The following is a 27,355-nucleotide window of genomic DNA, read 5'->3' on the forward strand; positions in this document are numbered from 1 at the left end:
GATGTGAATTCCCCTCACACCTTCTCAGAGTTTATCCCAAATCTTTTTCCTAACTCTATATTCCTGTAGCCATGTCATGAGTGAGCAGAAAAATCTGGAATCTAATTCCAATAATCTTTAGGGAATAAAATAATAAAGAAACAGAAGTTAATGCAGAAATTGGTGCATTTTTCTACTAAATAATCAGCCCAAAGTCCCTCCCATTCCTTGTCCTTTCTCATTCAAAGCAGGCTGGGAGTTCAAGGGAAAAAACCTCACACACCCCTAAAAAATGTGGCAATACCCAGCTGGGTACCTTGGCTAGAAATTTCCATATAAACCAAAATGAAGGTTGATAAGGGAAGTAAATATTACTCCAATAATCTGAAAATAAAACCACAAAAGGCTCAGTTGAGCTGAGAACACCCAACTTTGGCTTCTGGCTGTACAAAAAGTTGGAAGCTCGAGGTGAGGCAGGAGCAGAAGAGTTTTCATTTGCCACACAGAGATGCCAGCCAGGAAATTCCCTCATTTCCCAAACAAATCCCAGAACTGTCACTGCTTGTCATTATTAAATAAATATGATAATATTTCCTTAGTTGTATTACGGGGATTGATGTCTATTTTATAGTGAATTTGTTGAGTTTTGAGGAAAAAAAGCAACCAGGAAAAAACAGGTTGAATGGAATTTTAAATGCTGCAATCCTGGAGGAAAGACATTTCACATTTTCTCCAAAAAAAAAATGGGAAAAGTTGAATTCTGCAGAAAGAAATGAGCACCATATTCCATCAGCAAGCAGATCCATCAGAGCTTGCAATTAATTCTCCCAACCATGTGCAGTTATTCCCTTCTCCCAGCAGCTGGAATCTATTTGGAAAAACAAAGGTGCAGCTTTTGTGCAGGACTCTGGACAAACAGCCCAGATTATTCCTTTCTGCCTCTGCATCTGCCCTGGCAGCAGGGCCTGGATGGATCCCAGAGCCATGGAAATTCATTTTCCAGATGGAATCACCACCCAGGTAATTATTTGTTGTAAATTTGACAACACCTCTGATATTATGGTAGAATGTTAAAGGACAGAGATTTTCAGGTTGAGATTTTCCACTTGCCCTGTGCCTCAGCTCAGATTAATTGCAGGTAAACACTGCTCCTCTGTCTGCCTGGACAAACCCAATATTTCAGCTTTTGGGATCATAAAACCTCCAAGATTGAGGCCCCAGGGATGGTCTGGGCTTAAAGATTCTCTAATATTTGAGTGCCTTTACATCCCCAAATTGATCCTGGACAGCTGAAGGGATTTACCCAAACAAATATTTGAAATTATCTTACACATCATGACATTACCTGCTCTCAGAAACTGAAAAAAAACAAAAAAACAAAACAAAAATCCCAATTTAGGTCATGCAGCACCAGAACTGAGCTCTCAGAAGGCCCAAATTGAAACAACAGGGGAAAAAATCTGAATATTCCTCATTCTTCAACACTGCAACACCATGTAAAAGGCAAAAAAAAAAAAAAAATCTGCTTAAAGACAGGATTCAGGCATTTCCTAGAAATAAATACCAAGTTTGGAAAACTGGGAATGTTGAGACTGGATTCATAATGACCACAAATAACTCCTGGATGAGAAGCTGTGTCTCTACTTTTCCCCCAATAAAACAAATGAACCCATTCTGTGTGCTCACAATTTTTTTTTTAACAATTTTTTTTCCTTTAACTCAGTGATAACCACACAGGTTGAGGTTTAATTTTATGAGATATAAAAAAAAAAATTAAGATATTCCACATGTACTTTTAACCACCACATGTTTATGAAAAATATAGACATATTTTAAAATATCTCATTTTTCCAAAACAAAAACAAAACAAACTTAACATTTTTAGTGAAAATTGCCATAACTGGACTCCAAAAATTAAGTCATGAAAAAAGCTTTAGAAAGACACAATTAAAGCAAAAATATTTCACACCATCCACCCAAAATCCTGGGGAGGGACAAGAGAACAGCACAAAGAGTTTGGGAATTTTGTGTCTGTTCCAGTGCCCCCTCTATAAACACAGGGACAATTTTATCATTTCCATGCAGGTTGGATGCTCCTCCCTTTAAATATTTTGCCTGTAACAACCACAGAGCAGGCAGAGGAAAGCAGGGGCTGGTTTTGATAATTCTGGATGAAAATTGAACAGCTCCATTCCTGGAGACCACCTTGATCACCCCCAAAAATCTCCTGTGCTGGGAATTTCCAAAACCCAATTTTTTTATGGCCAATTTAAAATTTCAGGGAAGAAACTCTGAATATTTCATTAACTATTCTAAAAATTAGTGTTTTCCTCATGGAACATGCAATAGTTACATAAAATATTGTCAAATAAATCACACCAGAAATCTGGATTGTTTAAAAAATAACACATAAAACAACAGAAGTACTTAATTATTGTATTTCCAAATGTGTTCTGACTGTTCTGATCAACTGATGATGCTGAGCACAAACTGGTTGGTGTCAGTGCTAATTTAAATGGGGAATAAAGGTGAATTATGATGTTATTTCTACATACCCAGGCTTTGTTTAAAAAAAAAAAAAAAAGAAAAAGGGTCTCCTGGAACTTCCTTCTAAGCTCTGCTTTTTGTTTGAAACACAAAAGAAAAGCTAACCCAGGAAATGGTGACAGGTTCCTGACTCTGCTAGGGACCACACTCACCTCCATCTCCAGACCTGAGGGCAAAAATTAAAATAAAAACTGAATTATTTCCATCACTGAGAATATTACCACAACCAGACAGCTGAGGAATTCCAAAAATAAACCAGAAGCTGCTGTGTCACCCAAAAACTTCCACAATCCTGGGAAGATCCACAGCACCAAGGTGTTAATTAACACCATTAACAGCATGCTGGGGATGCTGGAGGGAATAGGAATAAAATGGGATTTTAGAGCTGAAATGTAATTTCTGTTGAGTTAACAATGTACAAACCCAAGGGAAATGTGCCTGACCCCCTCCAGGAGTCACTGCTGTCCCCAGGTGTCACTGCTGGGGATTTTTATTTTTTAACTGAGGTATTTTTCAGATTTCTCCAACTTTTTCTCCTTCCCTCACTGATTCCTGCTGAAGCTCCAAGCTCTGGGGTTTCTGTTCTGGACACTCCTGGAAAAACCAGCTTCACTTTTCTGGTAGGTTTTAAAAGGTTTAATAAAAGATAATAAGAGATAAACAACAAAGCAAAAGGTTATAATGGTTGCTGTTTGGGATTCAGTTCAGAGCACACCTGCTGCTTTGGGGACACTTTAATTTATTAACTTGTTGCATATTTACAGACTTATTATGTATTTTCAAACTTCTCTATAAACTATTTTTTACAGTTTAGGAACCGTTTTATATGGATTTTTTTTAGTTCACTCTTTCAGAGTATGCATGTTTTCTGGTTATGGTTTTAATTTATTAATTAATGTTAATTTGGGCTGTAGTTTTAATTTTTACAGTGTTGGTAAGTGGTAGATCAGTAGCAGGGGTTTTTACTGGGTGTTATTTAACTAAGCAGGTTGTTTAATTATTATAAAGGTACTTGAGCAGCCCATGCTGTTCTTAAAGAAAACTGTATTTTAAAAACTATTTCAACACCACACAGAGTATTTAATATTTGCTTTAATATTTTAGACTTAAAAGTCTAATTTAAATTAACTTCCCATTTCCATATTATATGGATGTAATGAAAACTGTAGTTTCACTCTAAAATGCATTTCCTACTTCTGATAATCTACAAAGCAATTTCCATCACTGTGTATTTGATGGGACTCCATAAAATAAAATTCCCAATGAACAACAAAGGTTATTTACATTTCACATCATTTTTCTGTATTGATTATTTGCTTACTGAGTGATCTAAAAATTACCTTCAGAGAAGTCTCACAACTCAACCAGTTTCCAAAAAACTGAAACAGTTCTGCAGCTTTCCTTAAGGATTTGTTTTTATTTGAGTTTACAGTGCCACAGGCACTTTAATCCTTTATCTGATATCTGAACCAATACCTCACAAATAAATAACATTTTGGTTGTTTTCTTAATTAATAACTCTTTTTAATCAACCTTACACTTGAACCATAGTAACTATTTGGGTTCTTCATTAATTCCAGCTCCTCAAGCCCCATTTTTGTGCCCAAAGTGGCAATGCTGACCTTTCCCTCCCCAGGCTGCAATCTGCTGCCAGTGTTTCCCTGAGCTCACAGCGCCCTGCACATGGTTGTGATTACACCCAGAACCTCCCAGGATCCTTCCCAAGGGGATCTTGTGTTCACCCTGGCAGGGCTGGGGAGGTAAAATCCCTGCAGGCTGATCCCACATCCCCAAACTCAGCCCTTGGAGAGGAGATGGATTCCACGTTTCCAGCGGAATTCTTGGTGCGCTGCTCTGAGCCAACACAGACCTGGGATTATTCCTGCTGCTGGGAGCTGTTCTTGGACATGAGAGCTGTCAACAGCTTGGAAATGGATGCTCCAAACTGGCCAGCCCTGGGAACAGCAGGATTTGCCTGCTCCTGGCTGCCTCTCCCAATGCTGATTCCTCGGAGATTCCCTGCAAAGCCTCGTCCTGGGGGAGAAACTTCCACTTGGGAAATGCTGGGAGCTGCTTCAGGGAACAAATGACAGAAGCAAGGTGCTGCAGCTGAACATGTGGCACTGCACTGGAGCTCTGAAGGGTCTCTGGAAGAAGCTTTGGGTTCCCAGGAAGCTCCTGTGCCGTGAGCAGGGCCGGCGATGAAAGCGCACGCGGCCCCACGGAAATCCAAACACAGCCACAGACACAATTATTTTACTAATTGCTAATGAATACAGTCAAGTGCCTTCAAAAAGCCAAACTTTGCTTGGACTACTTCAGGTTTTGACCTCTGCAGGAGCAAATGCATTTCAAACTGGAGCCCAGCAAACCTGATTAACGGCGCCGGCCAAGGCCAGCGCGGAGCGGGAGCTTTTTTCCATCTATCACATGGCCCCAAGGATAGTTAAATGAACCTTAAAATGGCTACAAACAGCTCAATGACTACACAGAGTCCTGCCAATTAGAAATAATTAGGCAGTCATTTTGGTGGTAAGTCTTTTTAAGTGCATACATAATGATGCAATGATGCTTATTAGCGAGCTCATAGGAGCCGGGCTCAAACAGCCTGGAATAATTATGCAACTATCACAAAGCCTTGCACATCTCTGTACTTCACCTTAATGCATTTAAAAATCCACTTCATTACCTCCAGTAATTAATCCTCCATTAATTGCAGGAAAAGCCCAGTTTACCGTGCTTCGTTTCTAATTATCTTATAAATAGTTATGGTTCTAATTAATGTGTTCATTAAGCTGAATATCTTTCTCAAAGCCATGCTCAGAGCAAAGGTTCTGCTTTTGAGAGAAAAAGCCTAACTAGCCATAAGGTGAGGCCATTTTGGTTGTATTTGCTTTTATTTTAGTATATTCAACCTCCTAATTGGCATTTAAAATCTAATTTGGAAGAACTTCAAGAAGACTATATAGGAGAAAAATAGGAAAAGGCTTTGCTGTTTTTTTTTTACCCAATCTCCAATCAAGAAGCTCAGAGCTTTAACAGGAAAACTTTTAGCATCTCTTTTTGATATAGACTGGGAACAGATTTTCAGAGCTGTGCCACAGATTAATTTAAATCCTATCACAATTCAGTTCATCCCTGAAGAACCAAAAACCACAGAAGAAAAATAGATACCTAAGAGTTTATAGAGAATGAAAAAGAGTAAACCCATCCTGCTGGCCTTGCCTTCATCTCTGGGATATAAATCCATGGCACACAATCACAGCCAGAATTTACATCAGTTATTTGAGCTCAGCATGACCTGACCCTTTAAATTCATTGAGATGTTGCTTTCCTAAGAGATATGGATATGATCCAATAAAAAACACAACTGGAGAATACCTTACAGCAACACCTGTGGTAAGGAAACTCCCCACTGAAACATTTCCCAGGATCTGGGGGCTCTGCATGGAAGAATTCAGCAGAACACTCAGACTCAAAATAAAATTCTACAAGGGTACAATCAAAATATTTTAGTCATAGTTACAATTGTGGTACAGATACTAAATTCCTATATTTTCCTAGTTTTTAATTTTTAAATATACATTATATATCTAAAACACCTGTCTTCTGTTACACAAATCCAAGTTTTCCCATTTTTTAATAACACCACCACATATTTAACATTAAATATTTTGTTCAGACAGTTACTCATACTCTATTTTAACAGCAAAAGGACAAAAGCTCTGCATGTTCCTACAATTATCCCATTTCTTTTGGAAACTTTTCTTCCCAGAACATCCCAGCTCAGGAAAATCTGGAATCACTGAAGTCAGGTGCAGGGCTGGGGTTTGATGCCATTTAGGAGCAGATGAATTATCAGCTCTGCATCTTACTCTGGAATTTTTGGGAGCCTCAGTGTTGGAAATTGGGAATAACCAACACAACTTCTTTGGCAGAAATTAATTTTTTTTTTGCCTTCATCATTTTAACCAGATCCTGTTCCTGCTGTACATTATCAGAATTAGAACAAGTGAAAGATGGGAATAAAGAGTAAATTTTTACTGCTAAATTCTACTGTGTTGTGTTTCACAGTGGGAAAAATCACTCCTAGAAATAAACCCTGGAAAGGGCAACGATTTCCAGAGCAAAGAGGGTCTTGGGTTACACCAGGGCATCCTCCAGACATCTGCTTTTGCAGGGCTGCCTGGAGAAACAAGCTCTGCAGCAAAGAAAGAACAGATTCCATTTCATGGCCAGAGCTTTGGCAGCAGAGAAAAAAGAGAATTTAAAAAAAAAAAGTCAAAATACATAGTGGTTTAGAACATAGACACCCTGAAATCAAAAAGGCAATTCCCCACTAAGGGGAGTTGTGTTTTTCTTCTTTTCTTGAGTTCCTTTTCCATACAGAAAACTGAAGCACTAAAAAAGCCCCAACAACCTGCAAAGACCCTTTTTCCAAACCAGTGAAAGGTTCTAGGGAAAGAAGCAGCTCTAACTTTAAACACCTGCACAAAAATCCAACTTTTGTGCCATCAGGCTCCAGCCTGAGCTCCACATGAACAGCACTTATGCACTCAGAGCTTTTTTTGAGGCTCCTTTTTTTGGTTTTATACCAATGAAAGGCATCAAAGGAACTGTCACTCCAGGTCTGTGGCCTTATTGATAACTGCAGGGCCCTGGGTGTTGCCTTGTGAAGTTTAATTTCCCAAAGTGATCAATTAGGGCTGGGCAATGAGCTCAGCAGTGCCTGCTGCTCCAGGACATCTCCACTGCTCCTGCTCCACCCCTGGGCCTTTCCTGGACAGCCAGGAACACAAACTGATCATTCCTCTTGAAAAAAGGCAGTTATTACAACAAAAAAATAGATATTTTTAAAGGCTGGTGCTGATACAACCTGGGATGTAACAAGATCCTAAATAACAACTGCAGGGTTGGATTTATTGGGGGAAAAATAAACATGAGCTGACACCACCAAGCAGGATCACACTCAGTAATGTCAACTCCACCTTCCTGCCCCAAGCTTTTATTTGAAGTTTCATGAAAGAAATGCTGCAATGTCTTAATTAAATCTATTTGCTAATGGACCAAAGGCTTGGAACTTTCTCAGCAGTTAAAAGAGAGAGGAACATGTAATATTTACACTGATTCCTCACATAATTGCACCTGAGTGGGTTAACTTGAGCAGCAAGGACAGGGGGGAAAACACCCTAAGCTGCAGATCAATACTTGAAAGGCATAGAAACTCCAGTGGCTACAACCAGGCAATTTTTATTTATTTTTGTTTTGCTTACCAAATTAAGCAATTCTAAGAATTAATGATCAAATTATAGAATGCTCAGCCCCATGGCCAGATCTCTGCTGTCAGCTGGAACATCACCAGCTTTAATCCCACAGCTGCATCACCCTGGAATTCACACCTCACCTCCCCTAAAATCAGCCTCTAACTCCACACAACTACAGTGGCTATCTGCCCACCACTGCAGACATTTCCTTCTTTCTAATTCCCTTTTTCTTTTTTTTTAAACCAGTCTCTCCTCTACATCCTCCTCCACAAACTCTCCAGCAAATTCACCCATCACAATTTTACTCTTTATTCATGTGCTGTCCACTCAAAACATCCATCCCTTTTCATTTCCTCTCTCCTAAAAAGCTTCATTTTCCTTTCAATGCTGTTTGAGGAAATCTCTCCTGAAGTTGTCAGTTGCTCTGTAATCCATGAAAAGATCTCCACCAGTGCTGAGCAGGACAGACAGACACAAAATTACTGCAAATTGTGTCTTGATCCACCAGTTCTTACCAGCTGTGAGGTCTGACAGGCCAGGTTTTAATGTGGAAAGACTCCAGCACTTTAATCCCACACTGAAATTATTGTATGGAAAAAAGGAGATTAACTGAAAACAAATCTAAAAGCATTCAGTGATATCACCTTTAAAAAGTCTCACAAACTGTGCAGTGTCAACCCTGCAATAAAATATCTAACAGCAATTTTATAGAAGGTATAAAAAAGGAAATCCTCAAAGACCCCACAACTCCATAATCTGTTATTTAATGACCCTTCTCACAGTGCACTGGTTTTAAACAGTACAAATTAATTGCCAAACACAAAGAATTCTGCCAGGCTGGGAGGGCTGAGCCCAGGTTAATTCCAGTTCACACAGCTGCTCTTGCATCCCCAAAGCCAAGCCTACTCCAAAGGCAGCCCCAAGCAGAGCTCCCCTGCCCCTGGATGCAATAACACCTCAAATATTAAATTAATTACACTGGAGGAATGGTAAAGAAATAAGATGTAAAACCTGATCAAACACCTCCTTCAGCCACACTGCCAAGGAGCAGCTCTCCAGGCAGGATTACCTCCCATAAAATCCTTTTTTCTCCCTCAGTATGTACAGATGCACTCGCTGGTTTAGTGTCAATTTTTAAGTTGAAGTGCATTAAAGATATTTGAAGGCAGCAGTTTGCAGTTGAACATAATGGGAAAAGCCAAAGACATCTGGCAGACAATAAAGCAAACTTGCATATTCACAGGCAATTGCAGGGGAATGCTCTGTAATCACAGCACTGGATGAAATCGGGGAATAAAGGTCAACATTTTTTGGTTAATTCTATTTAAAGCCCCGTGAATTAGAAGATTTGTGCTGCAAGTTGTGCTGCAGAGTGTTTTAGATGTGATTAACTCCCAGAACAATCAGAGTGGAAACTCTCCCAGCACTCCCAGGGCTCCAGAAAGCTGAGGGAGCCCAGCTCCTGCACGGCACAGCAGCAGAATATTCTAATAAGAACTCTCCTAATCTTCACCCAGCAATAATTTCAAGATGATATTATTATTCTCATTTCCTTGAATAATATCCATACTCCAGGGCCATTTTCCTTCTCATATTCAATATCAGGCATGCTCCTATCAAGATTCCTTTCTTCATATCCTGTCACAGTATCAATCACTGCCTGCTGTCCACTCAATCCACTTTTGATTTATCAGCCGCCGTCTTTCTGGACTCCATAACTCGACCCAAACCATTTTAGCAAGACAGTGACAAATAACAGCCAGGATCACATCAACCTGTTCCACTTAGTAAACTAAGGAACAGGAACTGTGACATCCCTCCATAAGTATTCCCTGCTATTCCCCAGCCTGATGTATATTAATGAGGAGCTGCTATTTGAAATGCTCCTTCCACATCAGCATCTAATATGATCAAATTAGGAAATGGGATGATTTATTAAATTCCAGGCAGCTGAAATATTTCCTTCCCAGCTCTGCCTGCCTGCTTGCAGAGAGGGAGCTGTTGCTTCCAATTTTTCCACGGGAGGATGTGCCCGCGCTCCGCAGACGAATTATTGCCTTTAAAAAGATTGCGAGGAGGCAAAATGTTATTAAGCAAATGCTCAGTAAAACAAACTAAATCGGTTTTAAAATTCCTAATTTAATGTAAATCTTGGTTGTTTCTGCTGAAATTCAGTTTGTGATCTTATTAAGTCGTATTTGCATTGTACTCCCCCGCTGTAGGACAGCTTGGAATTTATAGCATTACTGGGAAGCTGCACTTTTCTGACTTTAAAAATGCATCTAAAGTGGAATAATTATAATATCCACAAGTTTTCTTATCCCCTCAAATCAAAACACAACCCTTGCTGGGAAGTTGCACTTTTTTTAATCTAAAAATGCATCTGAAACAGAAGAATTATGATATGCACAAGTTTTCTTAGCCTCTCAAATCAGAACACAACCATTACTGGGAAGCTCCATTTTTTTACCCAAAGAATACAGCTAAAATAGAATAATTACAATATTCACAAGTTTTCTTATCCTCTCAAATCAAAACACAACCCTCACAGAGGAGCTCCACTTTAACTTGAAAAACGCATCTAAAATAATTACAATATGCACAAATGTTCTTATCCACTCAAAGTACAAGCAATACTGGGAAATCCCATTTTTTTACTCTAAAAATGCATCTAAAATAGAATAATTATAATATCCACAAGTTTTCTTACCCACTCAAATAAAGTATAACCATTACTGGGAAGCTCTATTTTTTTGACTTTAAAAATGCATCTAAAATAATTATAATATGCACAAATGTTCTTATCCACTCAAAGTACAAGCAATACTGGGAAATCCCAATTTTTTTACTCTAAAAATGCATCTAAAATGGAATAATTATAATATCCACAAGTTTTCTTATCCTCTCAAATCAAAACACAACCCTCACTGGGAAGCTCCACTTTGACTTTAAAAATGCATCTAAAATAGAATAATTGTAATATGCACAGGTTTTTCTCTCTTCTCAAATAAAGTACAAGCAATATTGGGAAGTTCCACTTTTTTTCACCCTAAAAATGCATCTAAAATAAAACAACCAACACACAAGTTTCTAGAGCTTCTCCAATAAAACACAAGCAAGAGTGGGAAGCTCCACTTTTTTCACTCTAAAAATGTATTGAAAATAATAAAAAAAGAGGTCACAATATGCACGAGTTTTCTTCTCCAATAAATTACAAGAAATCAGTTTAGGTTACAAACAAAACCTATTTAAAATATCTTACACATGTCATTATAAAATCCCAACTTTTCAAAGTCAAACTTAAGCTCAGTGTTTTGCTCTGCTGGAGATCTGTAAATCATCTGCTCAAATAAAATACCTGTGTTAGAAAAATTATGAAAAAAATAAAAATACATGGCTTTTTAACACCACCTTCACTACCTTGAAAAATTCAAAGCTGGTAGAGGATTGTGGGGAGAAAAGATGTCCCAGTATTTACCTTGAAAAAGCATTATAGGAAAATAAATTGTCCCACCCTGAACACAGAAATGTCAGGAATCACAGATGGAATTCATGAAAATCCCATGCCAGCACTGTAAATTCATTTTTATACATTTTCCATGATGTTGTCACACACAGAGATGGGGAACCCTCAACCTTTAATCACCTTTTCCCACCATTTTTATTTTTAGGTTTGTTTTTTTTACCCCTCCACCCCATTCCCTCTCCGCCCCACGATCTCTTTTCCAGCCTGGGGAATCCTGAAGTGCTTGGAAAGCTGCTGAGCCCTTGTGCTGAGTGATTTTGAGGCAGAAAAGAGATTATTGAGCATCACTGCAAGAGCTCAGCTCTGACAAGCAGGGCAAGCACAGGCCTGGAGTTGCAGCTTTGTGCTAAACCAAGATTTAACTCCCCAAAATCAGATTAATCCACCAGTGCCACATTACAGCAGAGCCAGAAAAAAATCCCACTAAAGGATGGAATGTGTCCTGTTGGGTTCAGTTTTAAGCTCTGGCACTCTTGTGGGGTCATTCAGGATGTTATTTATCAATATTTGCCTCTGTGGGTGGGAATATTTAAAGCAATGTGCAGCTCTGCCCCTCTAGTGCTGCACACTCAATACATGAAACATTTGACACCCCAAATATTTAATCCACTAAATACCTGATACCTCAAATGTTTAATACATTAAATATTTGATACATAAAATACCCAATACCTCAAATACTCAATACATAAAATACCTGATACCTCAAATATTTGATATATAAAATACCTGATACCTCAAATACTTGGTACACATAAAATACCCAAATACCTTAAATATTTGGTACATAAAAAAACTGATACCTCAAATATTTACTACATAAAATACCTGATATCTCAAATATTTGATATATAAAATACCAGATACCTCAAATATTTAATACACTAAATACCTGATACCTCAAATGTTTAACACATTAAATATTTGATACCTGAAATACCCAATACCTCAAACACTTAATACATAAAATACCTGATACCTCAAATACTTGGTACACATAAAATACCCAAATACCTCAAATATTGGGTACATATAAAATACCTGATATCTCAAATACTCAATAAATACCTTGATACCTTAAATATTTGGTACATAAAATACCTGATACTTTATATATTTGACACACAAAATATCTGATACCTCAAATATTTGGTACATAAAATACCTGATTCCTTAGATATTTGACACATAAAATACCTGATACCCCAAATATTTGGTACACAGTATTTTCTAGCAGTAGCCAAGTTTTTCAAGTTTTCAGGCATCTAATTTCCATATATTGTAACCATGATTAAAATCAAATCCCTTGGAAAAGATGACCACCAAACCATAGCTAGTGAGATCTGAAACTTATGTTTATTATATATTATTTTATAGCAACTAAACCATAGCTGATGAGGTTTGTAACTTATGATAGATTATTTTATTTCAATAAAAAGCATTTTGAATCAGTTTATCACAGTTCCCAACACTGAGTATGTGACACACTGAAAAAAATCTTCCTTTTCACCTCATTCTTCTGGCATTTCTGTGGGTTCAAACTGATTTCCTTAGCAAAAAAAATGGATATTCACAGGAATATCTGTACAGTTCTGATGGGGAGGATACTCCAAGAGAGATCAGGCAGTTTAATTGCTAAATTTATTTTTAAATCTAAATAATCAAATTTCTACTACAAAGGCACTGCAGCAATAAAAGGTCCAAGCAACTCTTCCAATGAACAATCATGGCACAAACAGAAATAATAGAAATTCAGAAATAAGGAATATTCACACCTTTCAACAACATTTTTTCAACATTTAGAGGCAACAGTTCTCCTGGTTTGGATGTGGAAACCAAAGGTTTCACAAATTTTTAATGCAGGCACACAAAATCACCTGGCTGCAGATTTTAAATCTGTGCCCAAACTGCTTTGATCTGCCTGATCCACTCAATAATTAATTGAAAATCAGCAGAAAATGCTAATGGGAAAGCTGGTATCCAGGATAAACTTCAGTTCAACCTCTTAACTGTAAAATACACACAAACACAGCTTGAGCATCTTTTAATTGAAGAAAAGCAGATTTTGCAACTTCTGGTTAAGATGTAAATATTTCAATTGTGAAATATTTGTTTGTCACAACCCAATGCATGTAAACTTTCATTGTAGCCATCCTTAAATATTAATAAAAGATTGCATAAGTAAAGACTCATCTTTTCCCAAGAGAAACACAGGTGAGAAAATCAGTTTATTCTGAACTTCAGGAAGCCACTGGTATGTGTGAGAATTATGGAAAGCAGAAACCAAAAAAAAAAATCCACATTTCCAAATAATTCAATGACAACAAGAGATCCTATTTACATTTTTTTGCTTGAATCAAATGCAAAATAAATAACTTGCCTTCAAAATTGTTTCACCAGGGTAGCTGAAAGATGTAGTGTGTGGAAAGCAAAATCCCAAATTAGGGATTTCAAGGAATGTGTGGTTTAAACATCACCTGCAGCCATGATTACCTTTCATTCCAAGCTCAGAGTTTTCCAGGAGTGTTTTTGCAGTGGAAATAATTCTGTTTTTCCCTAGGGGAGTCTCTTACCTCCTGGTTCTGCTCTTGGACCTGGACCTTTGGGACCTGTAGGATTTGCCTCTGCCCCTGGAGCGGCTGCGCTTCCTCCTGGAGCCGTAGGAAGAGCTGCTGCTGGATCTGTGTCTGCGCCTGCAACAGAGCTGGGGTGAGCCTGGTACTGCCCCAAAAACAGGGACAAACCCCCAGTGATTCCTGAGAAAACAGAGCTGGGGTGAGCCTGGTACTGCCCCAAAACCAGGGATAAACCCCCAGTGATTCCTGAGAAAACAGAGCTGGGGTGAGACTGGCATTGTCCCCAAAACCAGGGAAAAACCCCCAGTGATTGCTGAGAAAACAGAGCTGGGGTGAGACTGGTACTGCCCCCAAAAACAGGGATAAACTCCAGTAATGCCTGAGAAAACAGAGCTGGGGTGAGACTGGCATTGTCCCCAAAACCAGGGATAAACCCCAGTAATGCCTGAGAAAACAGAGCTGGGTGAGACTGGTACTGCCCCCAAAACCAGGGACAAACCCCCAGCAATGCCAGAGAAAGCAGAGCTGGGGTGAGACAGGTACTGCCCCAAAAACCAGGGACAAACCCCAGCAATGCCTGAGAAAACAGAGCTGGGGTGAGACTGGTATTGTCCCCAAAACCAGAGACAAACCCCAACAATTCCTGAGAAAACAGAGCTACAGCTAAGGGTGGCACTGCTCCCCAAACCCCAAAGAACAGGGACAAACCCCAGTAATTCCTAACAAAACAGAGCCAGTGGTGAGGCTGGCACTGCTCCCCAAAGAACAGGGACAAACCCCAACAATTCCTGAGAAAACAGAGCCAGTGGTGAGGCTGGCACTGCTCCCCAAAGAACAGGGACAAACCCCAACAATTCCTGACAAAACATGCACAAACCTGGGGGGTTGCAGGGTGCTCCAGAAGCCTCAAGTCCCACTGCTCCCCCACAAGTAACTCACATACACAGGGACACTGCTGCCCTAAAGGGTTGATCCTCCAAAATCCACACCCCAAGCAAAAAAGAAGTTTGGGTAAGGCCGTTAGCTACTACTAATAGTAATCAGTTAATCAGGGTTCATTTATTTCATTTGAGTTCATTTAAGGGCAGTTCCCTCCTGAGTCAAATTAGGAATTTAAAAGGTCTCTTCCCTTCCCAACCAGTTCTGTTTATTCAAAGAATAAATTCTTCTACACCAAGGAGAAAGATGGAAGAAAAGACATTAAACCCAAATCTTAACATTTCCTTTCCACCTCTCCAATAGCTCAATAATTAATAATAATATTATTCTTACTAATAATATTTTTGGCCATGTGATTATATTAAAATACAACACCCCAGAAACCGTGCTGGAATTCAGGATGTGCTCAGTGATTATCCAGCATGTGGGAAAGGGGCTGCAGGAGATGGAATGCTGGGAAGGAGGCATTCCCTGAACATCATAGGGAATGTGATGTTCCTGCAGGATCAGGGACAGGAATCCCAGAAGCTGCTGCCTTTGATTCCTGAGGGTCAGGGATAAACCCAGCATGGAACAGAGCCAGAACTGCCAGGAGCAGTGCCCTGCCCCAAGGGCAAAGCCAAAATCCCACAAGCAGAGCTCTGATCTCTCCTGATGCAGTGTGAGTGTCCTGCTGTCCATCCAGCCCCCAATCCCCTCTGGATTTCCTGGGAGCTGTGCTGGAATAGGGGACTGAAGCTGCTCATGCTGGGATCACAGCTCATGGCACCCTGGGGAGGATGGAGATGCCAGCAGGGGCAAGGGCTGGGAATAAAACCCTGAGGTCCCTCCTCAGCACACCCTGCAGCCACTCCAGAAAGGTTTGGCAGGAGCATTTCCTCCTGGATTTACAGCTGGACACCAGGAGTGTTTCCCAGCTCCCCCTCCCAATAAATTCACCAGCACAAGCCAGACTGAGGCCAACAGGATGGAGCCACAGAAATGTTCCAAGGGCTGGAACCCCTCTGGAGCCAGCCTGGGAGAGCTGGGGGTGCTCCCCTGGAGAAGGGAAGGATCCAGGGAGAGCTCAGAGCCCCTGCCAGGACCTGAAGGGGCTCCAGGAGAGCTGGGGAGGGACTAGGAACAAGGGATGGAGGGAGAGGACACAGGGAATGAATTCTCACTGCCACAGGGCAGGAATTCCTGGCTGGGATGGAATTCCCAGAGGAGCTGTGGCTGCCCCTGCATCCCTGGAATGTCCAAGGCCAGGCTGGATGAGCTTGGAACACCCTGGAGCAGTGGAAGGTGTCCCTGCTGTGAGAAGAAAGAATTATTTTATCTCCTGGAGTTTCTCTGGTTTCTTTTGGATCTGCACATTCCCTGCTTTATTCTGCTGGGGGAGGGAAGGAGGTGTGGGTACTGCTGGTCATGGTGCTGGGGTTTCATTTTAACTTTCACTTAAGGTTCAGAACAACCTGTGCCATAAATTCCCAACCCTTGGGATTCCAACCCTTCCAGCTTCCTGCCACGAAAAGAGCCCAACTTGTAAAAACTCCTACAAAGGCACCTTTTCTCATAGGAATGGGACCAGGACTGCAGATCCCTGGAACGTGACCTGGACCTGGATTTCCTCCCCGACTTCTTGCGGCTGTAGCTGCGGCTGTCCGAGGAGCTGCTGGAGGAGGAGCGCCGCCGGTGCTTCTTCTTCCTCCTGCTCCTGCTCTCCTCCTCCGTGTCCGAGGAGCGCCGCCCCATCCTCGATCTAGACAAAACCCAAACATTGCAGCTGTCAGGAGCTCTGCTGGCTGCGGTGGGTTGGTTTGTGCTTAGAGAAAAATGAAAGTACGTGGTTGGTTCTGCTGCTGTCCCTGCAGCAGAGCCCAACCCCCCCGGCTGCCCCCTCCTGCCAGGGAGTTGTGCAGAGTCAAAAATTGCCCTGATCCCCCTTTTCTCCAGGCTGAGCCCCGTTCCCAGCTCCCTCAGGAATTCTCCAGCCCCTTCCCAGCTCCGATCCCCTCTCTGCTTTTCCTCTTCCCAGCACAGACGGGTCCAGCTCGCTCATTTCCTCCAGCCAGACTTTTACCCTTCCTCACAGTTTTGGTCACCGAGGCAGCACCTCCTGATGCAGCGGGGAGAGCCTGGAGCAGAACAAAGGAGAATTCACCATTAAGGACAGAGAAATAGCCCTGGAGCCAGCGCCGGGAGCTGCAGGACTCAAGGGAACATCCTCCAGGGAACATCCTCCCGAGAACATCCTCCTGGAGAACATCCTCCTGGAGAGCATCCTCCTGGAGAACATCCTCCTGGAGAACATCCTCCAGGGAACATCCTCCTGGAGAACATCCTCCTGGAGAATATCCCCCCGGAGAATATCCTCTTGGAGAACATCCTCCAGGGAACATCCTCTTAGAGAACATCCTCCCGAGAACATCCTCCCGAGAACATCCTCCTGGAGAACATCCTCCCGAGAACATCCTCCCGAGAACATCCTCCTAGAGAACATCCTCCTGGAGAACATCCTCCCGAGAACATCCTCCTAGAGAACATCCTCCTGGAGAATATCCTCCAGGGAACATCCTCCTGGAGAGCATCCTCCTGGAGAGCATCCTCCTGGAGAACATCCTCCTGGAGAACATCCTCCCGAGAACATCCTCCTGGAGAACATCCTCCTGGAGAACATCCTCCTGGAGAGCATCCTCCTGGAGAACATCCTCCTGGAGAACATCCTCCTGGAGAGCATCCTCCAGGGAACATCCTCCTGGAGAGCATCCTCCAGGGAATATCCTCCTGGAGAGCATCCTCCAGGGAACATCCTCCCAGAGAACATCCTCCTGGGAACATCCTCCCAAGAACATCCTCCTGGAGAACATCCTCCCGGAGAACATCCTCCCAAGAACATCCTCCAGGGAACATCCTCCTGGAGAACATCCTCCAGGGAACATCCTCCTGGAGAACATCCTCCTGGAGAACATCCTCCAGGGAACATCCTCCCCGTTCTGCTCCCGCAGAACATCCTCCTGGAGAACATCCTCCAGGGAACATCCTCCAGGGAACATCCTCCCGGAGAACATCCTCCCAAGAACATCCTCCAGGGAACATCCTCCCAAGAACATCCTCCCCAGAGCATCCTCCCCGTTCTGCTCCCGGGAGCGTTCCGTGCAGCGATTCCCAGACCAGGCCGTGACACTGCCCGGGCAGCTCCAGGGACACAACCAGCAGCTCCAGGGACTCCTTCCCCTCAGGCAGACCCCTGCGCACCCCCGCAATCCCCGCTGCAGCCGGGACTGCCCGTGAGGGGCTCCGCAGCCCGGGGCTCTGGGCCCGCCCCGCAGGCCGCGCCGCCGCCGAGCGCACCCGGCCCTGCAGCGGCCGCCGCTCCCCCTGCCGTGCGCTGCGGGCCGTGTCCCGCGTCCCCCCTGTCCCCTGTGTCCCTCAGTGTCCCCTCCTGTCCCTCTGTGCCCCCCGTTTCCCCTCCGTGTCCCGTACCTGGCGGAGCCGCTCGGCCCCGTTCGAGCGCAGCGCCTTCCGGGGCGGCGGGCAGGCAGCGCCAATCCAGCGCCGAGCGCGGCCAGGCCGCCACAGCGAGCGCCGACACATCGAGCGCCGAGCGCCCACGCGGGACCGGCGGGGGTCGGGACCGGGACGGGGGTCGGGGTCCCGCTGCCCACGGGGGTGCAGAGCCCACGGAGCGCTCTCTGCACCGTGCCCAACGCGGCGGCACACGGGCAGGACGTTCCGCGGGTGACAGAGAGGAGGGGAGCGCGGGTGGTCCCGGGGTCCTGCTGCCCACGGGGGATGCAGAGCGCTGTGTGCACCGTGCCCAACGCGGCAACCAACGCGGCAACCAACGCGGCAACCCACCGGCGTGTCCCAGCCGCTCCGTGTCCCGCTCCCTCCGTGTCCCGCTCCCTCCGTGTCCCGCTCCCTCCGTGTCCCGCTCCCTCCGTGTCCCCCCACTGTGTGTCCCACCGCGGGTGACGGACACGGCGGCACGGAGCGGTTTTCGTTCCGTCCCGGAGAGTTAAAGCACGGTCCGTGTTTTATGGCACCGAGAGCCGCCCCCGCGGGCGGAGGGCAGCGCTGGGTGGGCACCGCCGCCGTGCCCGCCGGGTTCGGGTGGGCACGGACCGAGCCGGACCCACCGGGCCGAGCGGAGCCTCTACCGGGTAATGACCAGAAATCCAACAGAACGATTTCACCGCTTCGCTTAATTCGATTTTCTTACCGAATTCGGTTCGTTTAACGCGAGCTCCCGAGCACGCGTTCCGCCGCCACGGGAATGGCGAAACGCGCGTGGCGACAAACGAAATGTCAGGGCGGAGGGGCCGGTGAGGGTCACCGGGCCGGTCACACCGAATCCCCCGGTGCCCGATGCTCCCGAGATCGAAAACGCCCCGCGGGAGCGGCTCCCGGCGCGGGGACATCGGGACTCGCTGCCTGTCGCGACAGGCTCGCGTGTGAATAAACACCGATACCACCGCCGGTACCGAGCCTGCCCCGGTAAATGAACGCTCCGTTATGTGAAGTCATCGCCCCAAAGGTCAATGAAAAATCGATACGCAGGCAAGAGTTAAACAATTCTGAATAATTTATTAGAATTTAGCAAAGGTGGGAGAGAGGCGAGTTCCGCCAACAAAAGTGCTCCGTGGTGGGATTTAAAAAAAACAAAAGGGAAACGATATCAGCGATATTGGCGCATTCGGCTCTAATCGATGCCTCGCTGCGCGCCCGCGTTCCTCGCTGTCATCGATCCTCTCGTTCATTCGGGGCATTCGGGCTCCCACGGAGGAACTTTTGCGGCTCCCGCGGGGCCGTGCCCGCTCCGCTCGACCGTGCCCGGGGCTGCGGGGCTGCCCCGAGCGGCGCGGGGCGGTGCGCGGAGCCTGCGCGCCCCCGCCGCCCCCCCGCGCGTCCCGGTGGCCACTCCCCCGCCGCCCCGGCCCCGCTCCGCGCCGCGCTCGCCCGGGACCTCGCGCACGGTCCCGCTCCTAATTAAATTAATTAGGGCGCAGCGCGCGGCGGGCGGGCGGTGCCGTGGCCGCAGTGCCCCGCGGCGGGCGGGCGACCGGCGAGGACGGGAGGAAGGAAAGGGAGGAAGGAAGGGGTCCATTCAGAGCTCCGAGGGGAGGTAATTCGCCGGGAACAAGGGGCCGGCTTTGCAAAGTATAAATAGTGCCACTTCAATCGCGGCGTCGCTATCAGACCCCGGGAGCCCTGCACGTCGGGCGGCACGGCCCGGCCCGGCTCGGCACGGCCCGGGGCGCCGCCGCCGCCTCCTCCCCGCCCCGTGGATGCCCGCCCGGGGAGCCGGGGCAGCGCGCCCCTGAGCCATGGAGGAGCTGACGGCGTTTGTCTCCAAGTCGTTTGATCCCAAAGCCAAGGAGAAGAAGGAGCTCATCACCTACCGCGAGGTGCTGGAGAGCGGGCCCCTGCGCGGCGGCGGCGGCCCGCGGGAGCCCGGCGGGGCGGCGGCGGAGCCGGGCCGGGAGGACACGGGCAGCCCCGCGCTGCGGCCGGCCGGGCGCTCCCCGCCGCGGGAGCCCGACGCCGCCGCCGAGAGAGCGGCCGAGGCGGCCACCCCCAAGCTCAGCGACGGTAACGGCGGCACCGCGGGCTCCCCCTTCTCCCGTTCCCTTTCCCCTTCCTCCCCTTCCCCCGGCGGGGTCGGTACCGCCCGCGGTCGCGGTGCGCGGGGGCTCGCGGGGAGGCTGCGCCCGGCGGTGATGGGCGGCTGCCCGCGGCTCTCCCGGCCACGGGAGATGGGCGGCCAGCCTCGAAGTTTTTAGATTAAAAATATTTAAACCCGGATTTAACTTGCTCAGAACGCGATCTTGTTCCCGTTCGGCATCCCACGGGAAGCCGCGCCGCCAACGAAAGCCCGGCCCCGCGGGCCCCGTTCGTTCTCCCGCAGCCCCGGGATGCGGGGACTCCCGTGGGGCCGGGCCGCGCTGCCCACGCTGAGCCCCGCGGCTTCCAGCGCATCCGCCCGCGGATGTTCCGCGGGGCCGCTCTCGGGCACTGCGGGAAGCGCTCGGGCCGTGCCCGTGGCCGCGGGGACCCGCGGGTCGCTGCCGCCCTTTTGTTCGGACCGGCGGAGCGCCCGGAGCATCCCCGAACGGGGGATGCTAGAATAAAGCGCTCGGTACCGCGGGGGAGCCGCGGCAGCGCCGGGCCGGGCGGCCCCGGGGGGTTCGGTGTACGGGCCCCGCTCTCCGGCCCGGGGCGCGTCTCGGCCGATAATGACCGAGGAGGAACGAATCCCGGGGGAGCGCCGAGGGCCCGGCGGAGGCTCCGGGACCTGTTGCTGCGCATCCCCCGGGGGCGCGGCGGGGAGGGCTCGGTGCGGACCCCGCTCCCCCCGCTGAGGTTACCGGAGGCGGCGGCGGAGCCCGGAACGGCGGCGGCCTAGCGCGGCCCGGGCGCACAGGCCCCGCTCCCGGCTGCCCCGGCCCCGGGGGGCTCCCCCTGCCTCCCCCCGGCCGCCGGGAGCGGAGGGAACCGGGCGAGCCCCGGTGCCCCCGGCCCCGCCGCTCTGACTGCTGTGTCGTGCCCAGTGTCCCCAGAGCTGAAGGAGCGCAAGGAGGATGCGAAAGCGATGGAAGACGAAGGGCAGACGAAAATCAAGCAGAGGAGGAGCCGGACGAATTTCACCCTGGAGCAGCTAAACGAGCTGGAAAGGCTTTTCGACGAGACCCACTACCCGGACGCGTTCATGCGGGAGGAGCTGAGCCAGCGGCTGGGGCTCTCCGAGGCCAGGGTGCAGGTAGCCGGGGCTGCGGTGCTCGGGGGAAGGGACAGCTCGGGAAGAGCCGGGGAAATGATGGGGATGAGCCTCATCCTCCTGTCAGGGAGAGGAGGCAGCTCCCCGGCTCTCCCAACTTCACCCGGCAGATCTGCCCAGGCCCTCGCAGGGTTTTGCCTGCCCGGGATTTGTCTCCCCGCGTGTCCCCGTCCCTTGGTTCTGCCGGGTTTTATCCCAGCTCCGCCGCTATTCCATCCCTGCCTCGGCAGCCGCTCCCGCCTCATCCATGGACACACCGATCCCCGATTCCCGACATGGATAAACTGAATTAGCAAGCGCCAAGAGCAACAATCGTATCGATGTGTTTTCAGTCCGTTTCTCCTCGTAGTTCTTAAATGTTGAAACGGCACGAAAATTGAGCGAGGTGCTTTGTTCGGCTCTATGAAATGCAGAAAGTCCGGGATAAACCCGAGATATTTTGAGCTTTTTCCCTCTCGGGAAGCCGCAGCTTCTCCGGGTTTAACCTGAGCTTTGCACCCTCCCAAAGTTTTTTTTTCCCAAACGGGATCCTGGGCTGCTTTCTGCGAGTTTTGTCGGGATGAGCTGAGGAGCGGGGAGGAAGGGGATCCCTCAAATGAGAACAAATGTAGCTGCTCCGGTGTATTTCCGTTCTGAAAATAAAAGAAGAGAAAATGATGGTCATTATTTGTTGGAACACATGGAGAAGTTTTAGGCCCCGAACATCTGCAGCTGGTGGAAAGTATCGCTGTAACAGATACTCCCCCTCAATCTTTGTGCTCGCAGGCACCATCTGCACCCAAGTATGCGCTCAGTCCTTGGGGGGTTTCCCTGCATCGTGCAAGGTTGTGAGGACAGAGGCAGAGCCGGCACGGGGAACCAAAAAACTCAACACGAGCAGCTTTTGTCAGAGCCTGAACCACAAAAAAAAAATTAAAGTCTTAATTTTCTCTCTTCGCCCCCACCCCTTTTTTTTTTTTGGTTGTTTGTTTTTTTCCTTTTTTTTCCTGGCTGCTCGGTTGGTTTTTAATTGTGTTTGTTCGTGGTTTTTAAAATTTATTTTTTTATTTCTGATCACCAAACCTTAACAAAAACCAAGGCAAAAAGTTGTTGGCTGTGGAAAATGGAGCAGGGAGGTGCTCGACAAAGGAGGCGGCGGCGGCGCATAATCCGCGCTCCCATGATGCCAAATCGCAGGGTGCATAATAACTTTTGGAGATTTACATAGATTAAACCCATTCCCTAGAAATCCTCCCGGAAAAAAAGAAACAAAACCGCTTTTCAATAATATTTTGCCTGGTATCTGCTCTAATTTGGAAATGACGGAAGGCGCGTTTGTTTGCACGGGAGGCTGAGGGCGAGCGCGGCTCTTGGGCAGATTTTCCTTGGCTGGAGAAAATGACAGGGCGGGAGGAATTCCCGTTTATATTTGTCTCTTCGCGTAAGACCTAAAAAAATGCAATTTTTATCTCTGTTTTTTTCTTTTTTCTGGCCGCGGGGAAAGGATTCCTGGGCCGATGTGGCTGCTGGGATGCGCTGGGTTAAAACGGGGATCTTTAAAGCCCGGCTCTCCCCCTTTGCCTCCCTCCTTTCTGAAAGCCAGCACAACTCCAGGCTGCGAATTTATTTTAACGATTCCGTTTCCAATATTTAAAGTATGTTCTTGTCTAACGGGGCAGCCTCTTCGGTGCAAGCAAATTAGATTATTATGATAATGAGATAATTATTCCGCTTCTGTGCTGCTCTCCAGCGAACAGAGAAATCCGAAACTTCTTTGTAGCGAAGCTTTTAGGACCGTAATTCTCCCCCACCGCCCACACCCCTCCGAAAAGGAAAATAAGATAAAAAGTCACAAAACCCGTTTGTTGTTGAGTTTTTCTGCAAGCTACAGCTGATTAATTAATTTATTAATGAGCACGAGCTCCTCAGGCCATTATCGCCCGTTAGGAGCGAGCATCAAGGGCGATCTCAGCCTTTGGGGAGCCTGCTGCAGAAAGAGAAACCCGGGGCTGGGGAAATCATTTCCCTGGGGCGTGAGCTCTGCGCTGGGCGATTTTCGGGGATTTGGGGCTCTTTTCCTTCTGCTTTTCGGAGCTGGGGAGCGGGGGCTGCCCGCGAGGGGGGTGGCTTTGTCTGGGAGGCTTGGAAATTTAATAATAATTATTATAATTAATAATAATAGTGGTGCTGTTATTCCGGGCGCGTTTCTCGGTGCCCTGACCCACACCCTGTCCCCCTGCCCGCAGGTTTGGTTCCAGAACCGCCGGGCCAAGTGTCGGAAGCAGGAGAACCAGCTGCACAAAGGTAGCGGGGCGGGGGGCGCGGCTGTGCCGGGGGGGTCCCGGCGCTGTCCCCACGCTGTCCCCACCCCTGTCCCCACCTCTGACCCCCGTTCCCTCCCCAGGGGTGCTGATCGGAGCCGCCACGCAGTTCGAAGCCTGCCGGGTGGCTCCCTACGTGAACGTGGGCGCGCTCAGGATGCCGTTCCAGCAGGTCAGTGCGGGTACCCGGGGTGGCCGCGTGGCTTTTTTGGGGGGACACGGAGGGAGGGAGGTGACACGGGCCACCCTCCGCTTGTCCCCCGCAGGTGCAGGCGCAGCTGCAGCTGGACAGCGCCGTGGCTCACGCTCACCATCACCTGCACCCGCACCTGGCCCACGCCCCCTACATGATGTTCCCCGCGCCCCCCTTCGGGCTCCCGCTGGCCACCCTGGCCGAGTCCGCCTCCGCCGCCTCCGTGGTGGCCGCAGCCGCCGCCGCCAAGACCACCAGCAAGAATTCCAGCATCGCCGACCTGCGCCTGAAGGCCAAGAAACACGCTGCTGCCCTGGGGCTGTGACCGCGCTGCTTGCTTTTCTTTTTTTCTTTTTTTTTTTTTTTTGGTGAAAAAAAAAAAAAAAGGGAGGAAAAGAGTTAAAAAAAAAAGAAACGAGGGAGAGGAGAAACGGACGGGAGATATATACTTATTTAAGGAATTAGAGGACGCGCAGCTGGGAAGTTCACAGGTTTTGAGACTGACCTTTTTCTGCGAAGTTCACTTTAATACAAGAAATTTGATAAGAGAGGCGGGCCTCCTTTCACGTTGCATCAGGTACTTGAGTTTAACAACCACGTCTGGACAAGCGACAAAAAAAAAAAAAAAGGGATAAAAAAAAAAAGAAGAGAGAAAGATGACGATGAACAGAAAAAAAAAAAAAGGAAAAAAAAAAGACAATGATTTCTCTGCGAATTTCTGATGGGAAACTGTCCGGGATACTTCCTCCAGCAGCATTCCGGGTTGCATGTATTTGTATTTCATTGATGGAGTCCTTTGATTCACTTGCACTTCACCCTCATCTTTAGTAGGAAAAAAAAAAAACAACAAAAACCAACAAGACAACCACAAAACCAACCAAACAAACGTGGCTGGGTTCTTTCTCCTTTAATCCTGGAGGGAAGCAGGCACAGAGAGGCAGAGCCAGCGCTGCCTTTGCCACTCTCAAATCTCTGTTGATTGTTTGCTGTCCCACCTCTGAAATAAAAGCGCCAGGAGAGCGGAGTTCGCCTCCCTTTGCCGGGTCTCTCCTGTCCCCAGGGCAAAAGTAAATGGAAAAAAAAAAAAAAGGAAAAGAAAAAATTAAAAAAAAAAAAAAAGAGAGTATTTAATTCCCACCCACCACTTGACACCACGGCAAATTCCAATAAGAGGTACTGGGTACATGTAAAATATGTTGATACACACGAACAAAGTTTATTTTGGCTATAACTTGTGAATTGATAGTTGACTGTCAAACATTTACATTTTATCTCATAAAGGTGTATCTATTCACGTAACCTTGTGATTTTTTTGGTTATTATTATTATTATTTGAGAGACGTATAGCTATTTAAGCTGGGGTGCCCTGCAGTCAGTGATTGTTACCCCAGATTTTGCCATCTGACCCTCATGCTTATTGCCAAGACAGAGGGAAAGCTCTTCTACGCGAACTTTGGTATGGACGGGCTTTGTATCTATTTGTTCTCCATGAAAACAAAATTATTTATATTGACCATATTTTTTCTAGTGTATTTTAAGTTATTTTAAAAAGAAAAAAAAAAGAAAAAAAATAAGAAAGCAAGATGCTGTTATCTCATTGCATTTGTTGTCAGTACAATATATTTTGTTTCACTCAGGTTCGCTTCACCTTTTTTAATCCATTTTCGACGTCACGAATTTCGATAAGTGCCAAGTAATGAATTTAAGACACTTTGCGACCTATTGACTGAAGGGGGGATGGTTTGGGGGACGGTGCCAGCTCCGTGCGGGACTGTCAGTGTCCACCCATCGGTGATGTTCTTTTTTCGCTTTTATTTTCCGTGTTCTCACCTCCTGTAGAGCTCGCACGTTTCTTTCTGCTCCGTAGATATCGCGACACGCCGATAGCGCTCAGCACGACGAGGAAGCGCCGCTCGCCTCCGCGCAGCTTTTCAAATTTTTAATTTTTTTTTTCCCCTTCCTTTCTCTGAGTTTTTCCCGAGTTTCGGCCGCACGAACGAAGCGGCACTGGAAGCTCCAGAGCCACGGTGTCTTTACGAGTTCTGTCGGGTTCCCTCAGGTAATAAAAGCCAGGAAAGCGGAACGGCTCGGAATCTTTTCCAGGGGGGGATGCGGGGGGATCGGGAGCGCTCCGGGGGCAGCGATGGACGGGGCTGGGGGGAAAAGGTTGGGAAAGGTTGGAAAAGGCTGGGAAGGGCTGGGAAAGGTTGGGAAAGGTTCCCCCGAGCCGGCTGCGGCACCGCGGGATAAAAAGAGAGCACCGCAGAGCCCGAGGTGTCCCCACGGGATAAAAACAGAAATAAGGACCGGGATAAGGGACAGGGACAATCAGAGCCCTGCCAGAGTCAAAGCAGCTCATGTTAATAACGGGCTGGAAATGATAGATTTTACATTAGGTAAAAACGGCTTTATTCCAGCAAAAGTGAGCTAGTGCTAATTATAAAGTCAATAAAAGTAGCGGTGGTGTCGATTGATCCCGAATGGAGCAGTTCATTAATATGTGCGTGAGGGCATCGCGGCCTCAGAGCCCCCTCCCTCCTCCAAACAAACCTGGCACGTCCCACCTGCTCTGCTGGAACTCGGCCGCTCCAGGTGGAGCTGCCCCAAACCCCTGGGCAGATTTTTGGGGGTGTAAATCAAAAACCTCAAACCTTTCCCTCAGCTCTCGGCGCGTCTGTCTTCAAGGTGGTTGTAATAAAAAGTCAGGAAAAATGGGATTTCACCCCGTCAGGGAAGGTGATTGGATGGTGTGGGAGAGCTGTGTGGGTTTTAGCACAGCTGGGATTAAAATAAAATACTCTAAACGGGATGTTTTTGGACAGGAATACTCACATTCCTGGTTTCCTTGGACTGGAATCCCTAATAAGTCTACAGGCCAACAGAAGTTGGCCAGGACTCTTCTGTTTCTCTTTTATTTCTTAGAGTGTCTGAACCTCTATAAAACCCCGTAGTTTTCCCCAAATTTAATTACGGATATTTCACAAACCAGCCGGCGCTCACGATCTGCGCTTCCTGCACGTGAAATTTTTGCAGGAAAAAAAAAAAAAAAAATTGCAGGATTACCACGGAGACGTGCTGGCCTGAGGAGGGGTTTGGAGAAGGGATCCTGTAGGAAGCAGCAAACACCTGTTTGTGGGACCTGCAGGAACAATTCCCACTTCTGGTTGTGTCCCTGCAGCAGCAGAGCGGGGCAGCTCCGACCCCGCACATTCCTGCTCGGATCTCAGATCTCCACACAGGAGAAAGGAGGAAAAACCCGTGTGTAAACCTG

The 27,355-nt window shown here is 47.1% G+C and overlaps 2 protein-coding genes across 2 annotated transcripts in view; one reads left to right on the forward strand and one right to left on the reverse strand.

Annotated features, from left to right (window-relative positions):
- Positions 1 to 18,371, reverse strand: part of RSRC1 (arginine and serine rich coiled-coil 1) — a 106,639-nt gene extending 88,268 nt beyond the window's left edge. The window contains exons 1-4 of the mRNA XM_033069063.1: positions 18,297 to 18,371; positions 16,894 to 16,948; positions 16,378 to 16,572; positions 13,890 to 14,009 (exon numbers count right to left, since the gene is read on the reverse strand). Coding sequence (XP_032924954.1) covers positions 13,890 to 14,009; positions 16,378 to 16,565 — 308 coding nt within the window. The 5' untranslated portion in view covers positions 16,566 to 16,572; positions 16,894 to 16,948; positions 18,297 to 18,371. The remainder of the gene's footprint in view (positions 1 to 13,889; positions 14,010 to 16,377; positions 16,573 to 16,893; positions 16,949 to 18,296) is intronic.
- Positions 18,372 to 20,070: 1,699 nt separating this feature from the next.
- Positions 20,071 to 25,602, forward strand: SHOX2 (short stature homeobox 2). The gene is made up of 5 exons (XM_033069270.1): positions 20,071 to 20,405; positions 21,365 to 21,573; positions 23,817 to 23,874; positions 23,975 to 24,063; positions 24,158 to 25,602. Exons 1-5 carry the CDS (start codon positions 20,141 to 20,143, stop codon positions 24,407 to 24,409), a joined length of 873 nt encoding a protein of 290 aa, XP_032925161.1. The 5' UTR covers positions 20,071 to 20,140; the 3' UTR covers positions 24,410 to 25,602.
- Positions 25,603 to 27,355: the final 1,753 nt, after the last annotated feature.

Source organism: Catharus ustulatus, chromosome 10 (genome assembly GCF_009819885.2).
Source record: "Catharus ustulatus isolate bCatUst1 chromosome 10, bCatUst1.pri.v2, whole genome shotgun sequence".
Classification (NCBI taxonomy): domain Eukaryota; kingdom Metazoa; phylum Chordata; class Aves; order Passeriformes; family Turdidae; genus Catharus; species Catharus ustulatus.

Coding starts and splice junctions, on each gene's coding strand:
- SHOX2 (XM_033069270.1), top strand. CDS start 20,141: ATGGAGGAGCTGACGGCGTTTGTCTCCAAGTCGTTTGATCCCAAAGCC. Junction 20,406..21,364: donor CACCCCCAAGCTCAGCGACG/GTAACGGCGGCA, acceptor TGTCGTGCCCAG/TGTCCCCAGAGCTGAAGGAG. Junction 23,875..23,974: donor GGAGAACCAGCTGCACAAAG/GTAGCGGGGCGG, acceptor TTCCCTCCCCAG/GGGTGCTGATCGGAGCCGCC.